The sequence below is a fragment of the Pagrus pagrus genome (assembly GCF_965226575.1).
Source record: "Pagrus pagrus genome assembly, chromosome: 15".
NCBI classification, from domain to species: domain Eukaryota; kingdom Metazoa; phylum Chordata; class Actinopteri; order Spariformes; family Sparidae; genus Pagrus; species Pagrus pagrus.
The window spans coordinates 15714648-15730748 of record NC_140199.1 but is presented as its reverse complement, the minus strand read 5'-3'; the positions used below and the strand labels follow the sequence as shown (position 1 = coordinate 15730748).

The 16101-nt window shown below is 40.9% G+C and overlaps 1 protein-coding gene across 2 annotated transcripts; it reads right to left on the bottom strand.

The window, feature by feature from the left end:
- Positions 1-87: 87 nt before the first annotated feature.
- On the bottom strand, positions 88-14942 carry inpp5f (inositol polyphosphate-5-phosphatase F). 2 transcript variants are annotated; one of them, XM_084376072.1, is made up of 20 exons: positions 14562-14942; positions 12778-12858; positions 12137-12273; positions 11321-11449; positions 10963-11148; positions 10798-10854; positions 9639-9837; positions 9215-9394; positions 8786-8853; positions 7789-7913; positions 7606-7683; positions 7048-7168; positions 6301-6429; positions 5925-6042; positions 5624-5822; positions 5465-5536; positions 5306-5379; positions 4979-5107; positions 4796-4883; positions 88-4630 (listed from the first exon to the last, which is right to left on the bottom strand). In XM_084376072.1, exons 1-20 carry the CDS (start codon positions 14656-14658, stop codon positions 3469-3471), a joined length of 3429 nt encoding a protein of 1142 aa, XP_084232198.1. In that variant the 5' UTR covers positions 14659-14942; the 3' UTR covers positions 88-3468. The 2 variants fall into 2 exon arrangements, with proteins under 2 accessions (XP_084232198.1, XP_084232199.1); XM_084376073.1 differs by having other exon boundaries at positions 10963-11130.
- Positions 14943-16101: the final 1159 nt, after the last annotated feature.

Genomic DNA, 16101 nt, shown 5'->3' with positions numbered 1-16101 from the left:
CTCATATACTTTTTATTCCAATGGAATATCTTCCTAAACAAAAAGTGTACAGCGCACTTTGTTATCAAGTAACACACCCAAAGAGGATAAGAATAAATAGGATACTTTAATATACAATACAATCTCAGTACACCGTGGAAAACAATGACAACAGTCAGTTGGTAAAGAGGAGAGAAATGACCACAGACATCTGGATGGAATGGTTCTAATGCTAGAAAATGTGCTTAAACAGTGCAAATCAAATGCTTTAAGACCTCTTTTCACATGATAGTTTGTTATGGTCTGGGGTTCTTATTGGAGGGGAGGACAACCACAGACAACAAATGAAGAGGTGGTTGCAAAAGCACTTGGTGTAAACAAAAGGAAAGGAGAAAAATCTCACCCAGCAAATATAGGATCAAATATAACTGCCGGCTTTTGCATATAAAAACCAGACACCAACACTCTAGCATTGTGGTCTATCAGGAATGTCGAGGATTACTGTTCCTTGTAGCTTAATGTAGCCAGTTAAGGACAGAATATGTTTCTGCTCTGCTTGAGAACTGCTCCAGTGTTTGCAATCCTGAAGGAAAAGTTTCTAAAAACACCTTTTACCCCCTGCATTTAAAACTTTGCATTACAGCTATTACCTTAAAGCTTTGGCAGCACCACACACTATCAGCAGGTTCAATAACTATATAATGTAGCACCCACGAAGCAGCCCACTGTCTCACTTAACACAGTTAAAGTCATAAAATATACAAGGATCCCACATTGTATCTGCTGGTGAGCGAGCGTAATGCAGAAAACAGGCAAATGTAACACAAAAATATGAAATGTGTGATGGTTTATCTTGGGATATTTCAGCTCCAGGCAAACAAGTTTATTATTATTATTAATCATAAATAGACAACACATACACAGCAGAGGGATAAAGTGGCGATGGTTCATTATTTTTTCTGTAGGACTATCAAGCTAATGCTCACACCAAAATCAAAACAAAATATTTTTCCTCTTGACCGGAGTTTTGGAGATATCGTCGGCATAGATGTCCGATTCTCTCTAATATAATGGAACTAGATGGCACTCGGCTTATGGTGCTCAAAACATCAAAAACAGACATTTGAAAAGCCCAACAGCATTGTTTCCACTCTTTCCAGAATTCATGACCTTTCATGGAAAACTATGTTTCAATTTCGGGGTGAACTGTCCCTTTAATAGGTGACAAAAGAGGCAAAACCTCACTTCTTGAGGTTAAGGTAAAGCAATACTAATTCATAGCACAGATATAACTAGAGCTCTAAGGCGAGCACTCCTAAATACCAGCAGCAGCAGGGATGCTCTCACACACAAACTCACACATAACAGTACATACACACAGCCAACTCACAACACCTGCTCATTTCCATGGAGAATGTATGTGCCAGTAGAGGAAACATCCCAAGATAAAGCATGATGATATACAGTAACCCTGAACATGATTGTTTGTACAGTACACCAAATGTAACATGTTAGAATGGACTTAAAAAGGTAGATTTTGCCATAAATACCTGATATACATAATCCCACTTCAATTCCCTGTTAAGGCAAATATGCTTTCAGTTTGGGGAGTGCATAAAGCGTCAGTGTTTCTTATAACTGGGTGGGTGCAATTGCATATATACCTACTATATGCTACTCTCCTGTCTTTGTCAAACATGCAACGTCAACGTTCAACGCCGGCCGGGGACTCCGTTCGTACAAACCCTCATAGTTAATTAGTACAACCATTAGCAGAATAGTTATTTCAATACATGTATCTATCAAAAACAACTCTAACCAGTAGTTTTCTGGTTATTCATGGTTAGCAATGTCCGTACTGGGCCTTCTTTTCAAAATATAATGCTCAAACCTCTTTGAACAAGCTGCCACCCTGCCATCAATACAAAAAGCTGAAGGGAAGGCTCTACTCAGGGAACAGATAAACATACAATACTCACTGTACATATCAACAACCAGGATACTCTTACTAAGGTCTTGTGTAGTCATTATTTCTATAACAGTATATCTTCTAAGTTACACTTGACAACATGGATATTACAGAGATATTACTACGTACAGTATGTCGTCTAGTTTCTGACAGCTATACAAAGGGTAATAGTTAACATTGAACTGTCCTTTGGGAATCACTCACAAAAGATATTTGGTTGGATTCTACAACAACTGTTACAAATTGAGGGTCATTACGAGGTCTATGTCACAAAATGTGCAGGATGACATACAGTACATGATAAAGTCAGAGTTGGTCTTTCGACATGCAGCTCATGTTTACCTGCCTTGTCATTATCAGTTGTTACCGTTCACCTCACATGCAAGCGCTGTGGCTAAAAGAACGTTTCCTTTTTCACGTAGGATAGTGACATGTTTACATGCACAAAATATATGCTGCATACCACTCTGGAAGTACACAAGTTTAAAACCTAAATACCTTCTTATGTCTTAGTTATGCCTTAATGTGACCAATATGAGAATATCATCGAAATATGATAAGAAAACAGTACTTAACAGAACTATTTAACAGTGGCAGTATTTCTGGAGTGATTTAGGATTTGGACGTACAAACATTTAAATCTTATGTTCTCACTGACACGAAAATTACTCAAATACTCAATACTCAAACATTTCCTATATGTAATTTTTATACTCAGCCTAGGGACAAAGTAGGGCTGCACAAATTATTCAAAATATGATCAAAATTGCAATATGGCTAAGGCCAATATCCAAATCACAAGAGGCTGCAGTTTCTTCATAAAGGTAAAATGTTTTTTAAAAGTATTGTGCTGCAGAGATTCCCTGGCCTATAAATCGTGCTCTCCAGATGTGAGAAAACAGGATTGTTTTGAATAGACCTCCCAAAAAAGTCACATAGTCATGATTTAGTTTGATTTTTCAGTGAAAATTAAAACAATTGTGATGCAAAAATTATCATTCCCACTAATCATGAATAATTTTGCAGTCGTAAAAACTGTCAAAATAATTGCAGTATGATTTTTTTGAATAATCGTGCAGCCCTAGTACTAAGAAATGGTATTCTGAGACATACTGTACATATCAGAAATGTCATGGTATCGCCATTATTGACATTTTCATAGGGAAGGAATATACTGATGAAAATGTATTATTAAACCATAAAAGACAGAATCAGTGTACAAAGGCTGGATGGAAAAGAGACATAAGCTTAACGTCCCTTATATCAAAAAACTGGACCAGACAATCAGTGCTCTTTAAGAGGGAATCCACAATTATGTGCATGTAAACATGGTCACTGTCATGTCGGGATTTAAAATGTATTTCTGAGTTCTGTACAAGAGTAATCTTTAACACGGGGGGGAAATTTAGGAGCGCATTTCTTGGCCGAGTAGTGACGCTATATGCAAGCTTTTGCTACTGCTACCACACAGGAAGTTTCTACACGACGCACGACTACAAAATCCTGCTACAAGGTAAGCACTAGATCTGAATGATCCTGGTCTGGCACTGTGTAAACATTGCCTTCAGCTCGCTCTCTTGGGCTTCATTGACAGCATCTGGCTCTGGGCTCTTCTGTACCTTTGCCACGGCAAAGTTGATGCCCTGGGTGAGTCCAGCCTGCGTGAGGCTGGCCACTTGGACCATGGAGCTCTTGATCTTGGCAAAGGGGGACACCACTCGGCTACCGTTGCTGTCGGCAGGCGAGGGGCCGAGGCTGCCCTCCAACTGTGAACCCAGACTCCTCTGAGAGCCTCCTGAAGCCGCAGAGCTCGGCTTCTGGACGGCGAGGAGGTTGGAACTGGAGGTAGTGGAATCGACGTCTAGCTGGGATGGCCTGGGGAGCTGGGGCTCCTCCTGCCGATGCTGCGGCTCGGAGCTTGGCTGCTTATCCGAGTCTGCTGGGGTTTTATTCTGCACAGGCAACACAGGGTTGAGTAGGGGGGCAGCAGCTGGCGGCTGCTCTCCAAACACCTCAACAGGTTTGGTTTGTGCATCATGGACAAACTGGTGGCAGTAGGCATCGATGGGAGTACCAAAGTCAATCAGGATGGCTTCTTCAGCCACCGAGGCGGCCCCTGGGGACTTGTCATCACTGACTTGAGAAGGGCTTTCCTGCTTCCCGTCACAGCCAGTAACCCGGATAACAGAGGGGATATTTAGCTCCACGCTACCAATAGACTGGGAGCGACTGCCCAGTCGTGGGTTTGATGCTACAATGCCGCAGCTGGGCAGCACATAGTCCACGTTCTCTAAAGAACCAGAGCATGGGTGCTCTGGGTCAGAATTATAGGAGTCAGAGTCGGAGGAGATGTCAGAGTGCTCATCACCGATATCTTTCAGGGCTCCGCCAGGGTTGTTGTCTGATGTCTCCAAGCTACTGTCTGACTTCCACAGGTTGACATGCATAGTTGGCTTTAGGAAATTGACTTTTACATCAGGCTTAGAGAAAGTGCCAAGCTTCCCGAGGGGCTTGAAGGGGCCGATGTTCACATTTGTCTTGGTCTGTTTCACTTTCTGATTGAGAGAGGAGAACTTGTTGAGGAGGAAACTTTTGCCCTGCGCCAAACCCGAGCTACCCTGTCCCTGGTCAGCAGGTTTGTTCTGGATGCCCATTATATCCTCATGAGGTTTACTCTGCCGCCTGGAACACACATACAAACAGCGTAAGTATGTTTCCAACAGCTCTTGTCATTAAGAGTTGACATTCTGCTCTGATGACTGCAAATGTTCATCTTCATTACATTCAAAAATGGGAAAAAGAGACATTTATAAAGACTGAACATCTTAATGACAAAGTAGTACTCACCTCTCCAGCTTCTTTTCAACCACAAGCAGGTCCAGCCCCGTGGCCTGTTTAGTTATGCGAAGCATCTCAGCTATGCATTGTAACGTGTCTGAAATATATCACAATGTCAGTCTCAACCTGTATATGCAGAGTTTATGATCTAAAAAGTTTCCTTTTCTTGCCGATTAAAGAATTACATCTTACCTTTTCCATCATCCTCAGGGTTTCGTGTTGCTGCTCTCAGCGTGTGGAAGTATCCACTCGTCTCCTCATTCCTGTAATGCAAACGCATGCAGCAGAACTTTGGCTTCCCAAACAGAGTCGGCTCCGGACCTGCAAGCGAAAAAAATAAAATAAAAAACACAACTTGCAACTTCCATTTTCAGTGATGTGCTTTCCTTGCATGAATCATAATCCTCGGAGATATTGCTAAAAGGTTACTGAGAAACTGTGAAGTACACTTTTGGGAAGTGTTGGATGACTCAGTGAGCACCAGAAACCCTCACTTCTGCTTTGAGTCTAACTGCTTACCGATCTCTATCTTTTCCAAACCCTCCAAATTGAGCCGCTGGTATTGGTTGACTTTATCTGCTTCTTCATCGTAGCTGCAAGGAAATAAATACAAACATTAGTGGATCTGTGAGAACATTTTTTAAAGAAAGCTGTTGGTGAATTTAAAGTCAGACTTACTAAGCAATGTAATAGGCTTTGTCGGACAAAAGAAGCAGCACATCCACGTCTTTGTTGTTTGCATCAATGAGGCTGGTGGTTAAATAAGAGAACTGTATCATGACAAGGGAACTTCAGAAACTACTGATAACTAATCAGACAGGGCAGCTAGCCACTAACCTCATGTCACAGTTGATGAGGGCCCAACCTCCATGAAACTTCTCGTCATCAGGCAGTAAAAGCTGCATGTATGTCTGCAGTAGGAGGCTGACCTGCTCCTGCGCTCCTCTCTGGCTCTCTTTCTCCTTCTCTTCATGCTCCTTCTCCTTACTGAAGATGGAGTAAAGGTCCTCCGTCACTGGCAGGCCCATCATTAGGTCTGCAGGATTGAGAGGAGTCAATCACTGAACAATTTTGGGACCTCATCGGTACAGATTCATACAGATAGAAGCTCTAACATGCGGCCTGTTTTTTTCCATACCAATGACTGCTTGTCTGTAAGCATCCCTGAAGCGGTTCAGATAGTAGCGGTTGGCCGAATTCACACCATCCTTCATCACACCAGCCAGTTTCCTCTCCCCTGTCCTGGTAAAATCTCCCTAAAACAGATCAAGCCTTGTTTAATACACATTTTGACTTACCTTCAAATTGTGAATCTCTGTAATTTCAGTCCATTTTTGTCATTCTGATGTGTTTAATCTACTGCAACACTTCATTGATTCCTTGAGTCCTTCTGTTTGAGAAAGCTTATGCCTTAAAGCTTCAACTATCTACTGACTGTGCCAAAACAAGCTGACACACTACTGTTTATATAAGCAAACGCTGACACTGATGTAAAGGAAAGATAATGACGTTACCTTGAGCGCTGCTGTGCCTGCGTATTGTCTGCTGATGGTGTCTCCGTTGTTGGCCCACATGATCTGATAAATCTTGTAGCACTTGAGAGGCAGAGGCTGCTCGGGAGGCATCACACCCAGTTTCTTCAGCTGCAGGAAGAAAAGAGACATTTTTGTCCACGGTTGTGCTGTTAAAACTCTGAGTACAGTGAGATGTCTCTCTTTCTGTTTACACTGCATCAGCGAGAAAGGTCAGCTTATAATATCTACTTCTACAAGCAGCAAAATAACACTTTTGATCATTAAATGTAATCCAAGATGAATATGGTGAGGTAAGCTGAAAAGAGCTGGGTGTATAAACTGTGGCTGTGTTGGTGCACACTACAGATCTGTTCTGATATCTTTGCTGTTCAGTTCTATACGAACATGAAGTCTACGATTTAGGTGTGAGCTGAAGAGTAAATATACGCAGATGTCAGTAATCTGTTGTAAACTAACAGAGATATGGATTCATGTTGCCGAGTGCATCTGTTGATTCACAATACATCTTTAGCAAAGCACTTTATAGTCACAGTTTTGTAAGCAGTCATATAAAATAAGTCAGTGACGTTTCTTGAGGATTTATAAAATATACTGTGTTTTAAATAGTCTACAAGGTCGCTCGTACAGGAATTAGTAAAGACATTTAGAAAGAAGCACTTCCATAATACCAAACGTTATGTATTAGGGGGAATTTATGTTCATTTATTTGCCTGGGACACATCTTACCTGTTGCTCCATCACCACCCGAGCAACAGCAGCCTGGACCACATTGGTCCTGTCGAGACAGTCCATACAGTTGACTCTGAAGATACCCTCCTGCTTGCAAATGACTCCGGCCTGATCCACCCTGACAGAGGAAGATACATTCATCATAAGATGCATTCATAGGATAAATAATCTTTAAACAAGACCTATTTTGCTTTGTTTTCTCCTTTCTTTCAGTGATTTTTTATTTTCTTGTGCATGTAAAAGATCTTGAGCTAAAACAGAGCGTTTCAGACGGAGGGGGACTACAGTGCTGCAGCACTGAACAGTATGAGAAAGCTGGTGCATTGTGAACGTGTAAACCTATTCTAGTAGTAACCCAAAATAAAATGATGAATCTATAAATGTGTATATCTCCTTTAATGCCAAATACTAACAGGATTACTAACACACGCTATAGCCATTAGTGCCTGATTGTTGTTTTCTGTAAAAAACAATTCATGGCATAATGAAGATTAACAAAGGTTCATGTTAACAAGCTTATCTCCTTAAATGACAAATTACTGACATGACACTTACCAAGCCCACTTCATGTCTGTGATGATGTCAGAGATCGCATCTGTCAGTATTTGCACATTCTCAAACTTCATACCTCGGCTGAGAAACAGGATATAAGAAGCATAAAGGGGAAGTAAATGAATACATTCATTCACACATACATTCTTGAACAAGTTTCACTGGTGAGGAAAATGTTTCTCTTACCAGTGCTCATGGAAGTCAAATGAAACGTATGTGAGTTTTGGGTTGTTGTAAAGAAGGACTTGCTTCAGATATGCGTCGCCAATTATCTTCTCTCGTCCACCTTGATCGACCAAGTTAATGATGACCTGACAAAACAATAAAAAGCTGCCATTAGCCTTTTGTCTAACAATTATGCCCCTCTGAGTCATTCCTGTTGAAACACACTTAGATGAATACATATTGAAGGAAGGAGAATTAAATTCTGACTTTTAAAGACACCTTGTCACCCAGATAAGATTGGCTAAATCCATTTTCCACTTTTTACCCCTACCCCTCATTTTCGAGTGACTCCCTGCCCCTCAGAGGAGAATCATAAGGGGAAGTGGTTGAATTCCCCCCTAAGAAATAGCACAACCCTTTTACAATTTAAAGTTAGCTAACTGGCTAGTTAGCTAGCAAGATCAGCAAACTAGTAGTGGTTTGTTTTTGCTTGTTATAAAGATAAGGACTATAATACATTGAAACGCCCTACCCCTCTATTACAACAAAAATCAGTACACCCTCCCGTTCCCCTAGGCGTTAACAATCAAAATGGAGGGTGAGGGCAAAGTGGTAGGGGCAAGGGGTGCTTCGAGGATTGGGGCTAAGTTTGAGTTTGCAATCTTTAAGTTTCGCTTTTCAAAAGCATAAATAACATCACACCAGCATCATCTTTCTCTCTGCATCTCAACAGAAACTATTTTCTTAACCCAATCAGAAATCTACCAAGTACATTTTCAGACTGACTTCCAAGTATACTAAATGACACAGGGCAAAAAATGTTACCAAATCGAGTCTGACTCACATGCTAGCACCTCAGTTAGAACATTCAAACTATATGCAGCCACAGATAAAGACAGAATAACCACAGCGCTAACACATTTTAAATAACAATCCTGACACCAGACTGATGCATGCAAGTAGTCAATAACTATGCTAAGCACATACCCAAGCATACACTCTGGCAAAGCAAACCCACCTGCGTATTATAGAGTTTAAGCTGTTCTTCAAAGTGAGCAGAAAAGTAAGACATGGTCTCCTTCTCTCCTGAAACATAAGAAATAATATGCACATATATGAGTTCCATATAAGTGAATCTGGTCAAAGACAAGAAAGAAAGAAATATATTTTGCAAGCATTTGTGCTGTTTCCAAGAGGATAAGTTTGGATTCACCTGATCAAGATTCCTCACAAAATAGTACATTTATAGGCCACTGACCAATGACTGACAAATTACATTTGATCAATATCTAAGACATATCTAAGACACACTGGAGAGATGTGTAAAACCCAAAGAGAACACCAGTAATGAATGAAATGTCTTTTTCAAAGGCCCACTACGATCAAACAAAGCCTCTGATGAACTGCCATGATAATCGTGTGTGCGAGATAATGTTGTTTTACTGACCTTTCTCTAAGCGTGGCCGGGGATTGTAGCGGTACCCAGCCTGGCTCCAGAAGACAGGCACAGAGCCACGAGTCTGCACAAAGGACAGAGTGTGGCTGTGCACGTGGATCAACTGCTCTGTCTCCACATAGTTCGCCACATGGCCATCAGTATCCACTCCCCTGCGTTTGTACCGCATCCCTTTTGGGCAAGGAGAGTACATCAACACTATTCAGATTATTTATATCACAGATCATGCTTCACTGGAAGAGAACAAAAACTAAATTGTCTACCAAGTTATTCAAAGCCTTTTGAGAAAGAAACCCTATTAAGTTGTGTGGTAAAAATCTGTCCTAATTACTCAACATAACCTATTTAATCGGGATATATCAGAGTTGAGGCATGACCTTTTTCTAGGCGATGCTGACAGTAATTATAGCTCTACCTGCACGGTGACGGCTACGTCTGGAGATCAGGGCCACAGTGAAGCGGGGATGGATGTCATCAACACAGGTGACCTCCTGCGGTGGGGTCTCAGGGCTGCTCCTCTCCTCATCAGATGTCTCATTGTAGTTCACCACGAGTTCCTCCACCTGAACAAAGCCCTGGATGATTGGTACCACCCAGAAGTCCACCTCTGGCACCTAGAGCATTCAAAAAGGGACAAGAAGATTAAGCTGCTGTTTACCAGGTTGATAAGCAAGTACTGAAGCCTAAATGGGCGTGCTTGCAATTGATTTTTTTTTTTTATGCAGTTATCTCCAGATCGTGAGTTAAGTATTTTGTTATCTCGGGTAACAAAGCTAAAGAGAAAACAAGGGCAAATTTCTCAAGATAAAGAGCTCATTTATCACAAGAAAATGACTTTGTAACATTTACAAAAGTGGACCATGAAATACACACACTGCTCTGTGGAAATTTCAAAGCAAACCATATGATCTTTTGCCATTTGTTGTTAGAATGTTTTTCCCTAATGATTTGATATGAGGGTATTTACAGTATGGCTATTTATTGTGACGGATTACATACAGATGTCAACTTATAGCAGATGTGTTACTGTCTAGTAGGCTACAACCACCAACCACTGACATAGAGGAACTGGAAAAGAAACTACCCACACTGCTGGGTGTTTGAATTGTATTTTTAGGTATGTATATAAATAAGTAAAACTGATGAACATTATAAGTAATAAGATAACAAGTTGATTATCTGATTATGTCGAGAAGACAAAGCTCTTTTTTTCAAGATAATGAAATAATCAACCTGTGATCTCGAGATCACCGCGTTAAAAAAATAATACTTGCAAGTATGGCTTTACATCCACCATAAATCCAACAGGACTAATATTTCATAGCTCAGAGCCGTTGCCTCCTCTATTCACTGAGTATTTCCATACTCTTCTGATAAAGCTCTGGTAGTTATCAGCACATTCAACTGTCACACTATTACAGCAGGACAAGCTACGCTATTTGGGTTGACAGTTGTACAGAAAAACACTGACTGTGTCAGTGATTGTCAAAGAATCAAATCTTGAGACAAAGGGCATTTCATTTCTAAAATGACAGAAAGCAAACAATAACCAGCGCCATCCAAAAATGATTTACCTGAAGGTCAATAAGGTCTTGGATCATGTGCTTATTCCAGAAGAAACGGTCATCCACCTGTCAGAAAGAATCAAAATTATCATCAATCATATGTTTTGTTTCTTCGTTTAAAAAAGGTTTTTAAAAAAATGAGGCAATGTGTGAGATGCGTCCAAATCTCCAAACCTGTTTCCACAGGGGTAAACTGGACTTTTCCGAGTCTCCCTGTCGCTGCACGCTGTGTGTCAGGTCGTAGGTCATGCTGTAATAGAAGGAGTCTGAGTCCATGAATATCTTGTATAGCTCATCCAGCAGCCGCCTCTCCAGACGTTCCTTCTCTTTGTTTTCCTTGACCTGGAAGGCAGGGGAATACTGGATTGGGTGGGTGGATAGAAAAGAGCATTAAGCTGACAAAGCAAAGAAAGCAAAACCCTATAAGAACTTCAAAGCCTTTGAAAGTGCGAAAGATAGGTAAAGTAGAAAGTGTGGGTTTGAGGATGATATAATGTGGGTTTTTTTATAACGTGTATGATGATAAAAATACCTTTTTCTTGATAGGCACAGCCACATTTGATTTGATCTGGCTGAAAGTTTTCATCAAGAACTTTGAATCATCAGGAGACGGGGCCAGTTTCTCTGGTTTGTCGATTCCAAAGTGATGCTTCTTGCAAAGCTGCAAAAGAGGATCCCCTATCAAATTTATCCAATTTTATCTTATAAACATTATAGCTATATTTATGACAGAAAATTAATTGAATTTCTCAAAACAACAAATTAACAAAAAGGTCATTACTACCCACTACAAAAAGCCAAAAAGGATACAGTAGTTTATATGGTTCTCATTTCCTAAACTAACACAGCAAACAATCTAACAGCTACGTTCTTCTACCGGTTTCTAGGGCACAAAAGGGTTGGATTGATCATTCTGCAGTACAAGGAAATGCACAACAAGACGGGGTCTAAAAACCTATCCAGGAACGATCAACCTTGTCTGGATTTACTCACTTGAAAATATTCTGTCTCACCGTCCATGAAGCTCCCCTGAAACACTGAAATCTTAGCAATATTCAACTTCCTTTGTGATCAATTACAGTGATTTTACCTCTGCACTTAATTTTAACTCCAAATGTGTGGGAGAAAGTGAAACTGATCTTAAAAAAAACTAATTTTGCACAGCTGTCAGCCCATCAGAGATGAATCATATGCTTATGCATACATACATACAGGGTATCCTTGGATGCATAAAAAAAACAATTCTCACAAGCACTGTCATGCTGATTGTCAGGGAGGCTGAAGGCAGTAATTAAAACCCATGAACACTGCTTCTCCTATCTCATTACAGTATGAGTAGTATACACACCTCCAGCTCGAGCTCCTGAGGCTCTTCATCAGACAGAGGAATGACAGCTATCTTGGTGATCTTATAGACTTTATGGTCGCCTGGTAAAATGCCCACGAGTGCTTTCTGGCGGATTAATACGAGGCCGAGAGGAAGATCTGCCAAGGGGAGAGAGAAGATGGGGGAGTTGCGTCATGGGTGCAGAATTCGTCACATTCTTTAAGGTGTGAAGGAAGCAGCTGCACGCCAGCCATTAACTGCAGATTTTATAAGACGGCAACACAAGACATCTGGTAAATAAATATATAAACCATTTTAATCTGAATCTGAATTACTTAAATAATATGATTCTCATATTTTCTTGTGAAGGGTATAACTTCCTAACCTGATAACACAGTGGCATCATCACATTTATCATCAATTTTAATGATCACCGCCAGCTCACTCCTCTTCATAACTACACACACTTCAAAGTACTTTTACACAATTTTTGTCACACCTTTCCTTGTGAGTAAGAAACATACTAGGCACTGAATGATCTGGTAACTCAAGTGTCTGGTGCACACAGATGGAAAATACTGGCAAGAGTGTGTGTGCTCTGTGCAAAAGGAAAAAAGACAACCTGCTGTGGTGAAATGTTTATATGTTTGTTCTCCACTTACCTGTGTGAAGCTGTATCTTGCCAATAACACCTTCTACCAAACCCAAACACACTGGATTCCAGGCTAAAAGCAGGTCGGTCGCTGAAATAAAAATACAGAAATAAAACATAAAAACAATGAGGAAGCAATTCAGCTCAGCAAGATATGCTTTAGGCCAGATCAGCAGGCAGGATCAGACATAACATGCAAGTACAGAGTCAAAACAGCTGATCGTTTTTTATTGAGATCTGCAATAAAACCTTTTATCATCCTATCACTAGTTTTTAATACCCAGTAAAGCACTCTTAACCTCAAAGAATGAAGACTTAAATGTAATAACAACCCATAGACAGAGGGATATCAGTAGATTGTATGCTTCATGTCGGTCATTCTTCATGCACATTAGCATGAAAGGGGCAGCTATTACACTTAAAACAATCTAGTGTCGCTTTATTGCAGAACGTGCTATTTTTGTGGAAGAGAAAACTAGCCTGTCGCAATGTACTGACCGTTTCAAGAACATTTTCAGGCTGAGTTTGAGGTCAGTTACAGTCCACAAACTTGGTGACTAAAAGGAAAACTGGAATGCTTATCATTGGTGACGGATTAAACGACACAGTGGAGAAAATTGGAAAAATGTGAAGGGTGTGGCTAAGGGTGGAGAAAATCAACTGAAGGCAGCCTCAGACAATAACTCTTCCTGTTCCACCAGCCGGAGAATTGCATGCACACAGGAACGGGCTGTGAGGCCCCCACAGGAAAGGTCTTGTAGGAAAGAAATACATAATACTAACAGATATAATAGCAAAACTCCACTCAGAATATCACGGAAATACTTCACTGTGTGCTTGAGAGTGCAGTGGAAACCCAGTGAGGAGTGGAAACCCTTTTTCCAATTAAATAATGAAACAGTAGTGCAACTAAAAACCTGTTCAGGATGGCTGCACAGCCACACGACTTCGCCTGACACAGCCACACAGTCTTCTTGTGACTCTAACGAAAGTTTTCATTGAGTTCAGGACCTCTTTCACTTCAGCTGAGAAAAGGTGATTGTGAGGTATTTCCTCTAATACAAAAGCGAGCCCATTTTTTTTGTGTCACAGCCCTGAGCCGCAGCAGCACCGCTCACTTCTGCAATGTGACCAAGGTGTAATGCCAAGAGCTGCTTTAACACTTAAGTGACACTTAACATGCTGGTTTGAGCCTGTATTCATTGTGCCTCCATGTTCTTATACATGAGAATGGTATTATAGCTTTCTAATGACTCACCATACAGTATTAGTATGGCACGATAAGCTGTCATAAGTCAAGCACCACACATGAAAGCTAAAATCCCGTTATTTTAACCTTCTTACAGTCCTGTAGTGGGTCTGTTTCCTTTAAAGGAGAATTTAAGGGTCAGATTGACCCTTTAATGTTTCACATAAGGAGCAAGGCAATAACTTTGGAGTCTGTTTGGGGTGTTGGCACGAAAGCTAGGACGATGGTTTCAAGACTTGGCAGATTAAACAACCCCCGAGCTTTTTTTAGCCAAGTAACTTGTTTTGTGTAAGGTATCAGGATGATTCAGACCGATTACATGATTACAAGAAGGTTTATTTTAGAGATGAACGTGTAAGAGATTAGACTAGTTAACCCGCTGAGGTGTTTTTACATAACAATATCAGGAAAACACTGTCAGCCAACTCCAGACAGACCTTGAAATACATACATATTATTAAACTCTGATAGCTACAAATGTGAAATATCAGTTTCAGGTAAATGGCCGGCTGTAGCAGCAGGGAAAGCTGTCATCCAGTACGTACCAGGTCTGACGGTCATGGTCCCGTCTTTTCGGCTGCACCACAGAGCACGGTCCCCACTCTGAAGGATATACTCGTCTTTGGCTTGGAACAGCTCCATTTTGTCCCTTCACGTTACACAAAAGTAGGTAACTAGCTGGCTTAGCAGCCAGGTACAGGTAATTATCAACTTCCACGTCTTGGAGGTGAACTGTAGCTAACCAGACAGCCACCGGCTAGCCACGGTTAGCTCGTCGTCCCCCCCCCCAACAGGCTGGTGTGCTACAGCGGCTAGCTACCTAGCGAGCTAGCAGCAGCAGCAGCTGGATGCGTGTCGGATTTGTTTATTCCGCCTCTACGCATACTGATAACCAAATTCCCTTTTGTACAGGAGAAGCATCCCGTCCCGCAGCCATGCCAGAGAGATTAAACGCAAATACACGTGAATAAGCGCGAAGGTGTCCCAGCTGCTGCTGTGTGGCGTTCAAGATGTATCCGACAGTTTCCTGCTCCAAACAATGACACGTGACCCGTGCCGTCATCACCGGTGTACAGGTAACGTTGCTGTAACCTACGGAAAAACTCCTCACACCACTCACTACATGATTACAGTAAATAATAACTTTATGTTTAATCATTTATATGATGTTATTCCATTTTAAGAAAACCATATGTTAATAACTGGACTCCCCATTCAAAGTAGAAATGTGCCATAATGTGACTTTATGTATGCTAATGCCTTTATTTTTAATTCATTTATTTATTATATATCTAATTTAATCTTGTGGAGGGATGCTTTTTTAAAATAAGGAGATTGGCCATCAAACAATCATCAAACATAAGCAATTAAAGTCTCTATTCTGATGTTACACAATAGCGTCATTCGTATATAAAAAGCACATAACACACCACTTACACACATTTTGAATTGTCCCCGCCCATCTAGGAATAAGGGAGCAGAAATGTTCTCAGTTATGACTCAGTGAGCTCTGAGGGGAAAGGCAGGGAGCAGCTGACCTCAGACTGTTAATCTACCATCAAAAACTCTTCAGTGGAAAACTAAGCCACACTCAAACATACTTCAAGGAGCTTTTAACTGGATATGAAACAGTTCCAGTTTCATCCTGATCACTCTATGACCTACATGAGCAAATGAGATCATTACCAAGAAGACTGACTATTTATTTATAATTAATATAGTTATTCGCAATGCCTGAAAACTATTCATTTATGGCAGAGTGCTTAGGATGAGTTGAGGAGTCTCAGCCTGAGGACAGATGTTGCTCTGTAGTCTGGTGGTACGGCACTAAAACAAAGTGTACCTGTCATACCCGCATCATCTTTATTCCAAAGGGGCCACTAGAATAAACAAAAAATGAAGTGTAGTAGCTTGAAGACAGTTTAAGGCTGGGTCAGTGACACATCTACAAATCCAAAGCTGGAGCACACACATACTCATACATTATTAAAATATGGATTATTTGGCAGGGAGTAGATGCAGTGGTGCTTTGATTCAGTGGGGCAGCCATTTCCAAACTTAAGAATGACACAGCCCGATTTGAAT

Excerpts from the sequence above, each read along its gene's own strand:
- inpp5f (XM_084376072.1), bottom strand. The coding sequence starts at position 14,658 with ATGGAGCTGTTCCAAGCCAAAGACGAGTATATCCTTCAGAGTGGGGAC. Across the intron at positions 9,838-10,797 it reads AAGACCTTATTGACCTTCAG|GTGCCAGAGGTGGACTTCTG; the intron begins GTAAATCATTTT and ends TGAATGCTCTAG. Across the intron at positions 4,631-4,795 it reads GTTGAAAAGAAGCTGGAGAG|GCGGCAGAGTAAACCTCATG; the intron begins GTGAGTACTACT and ends TGTGTGTTCCAG.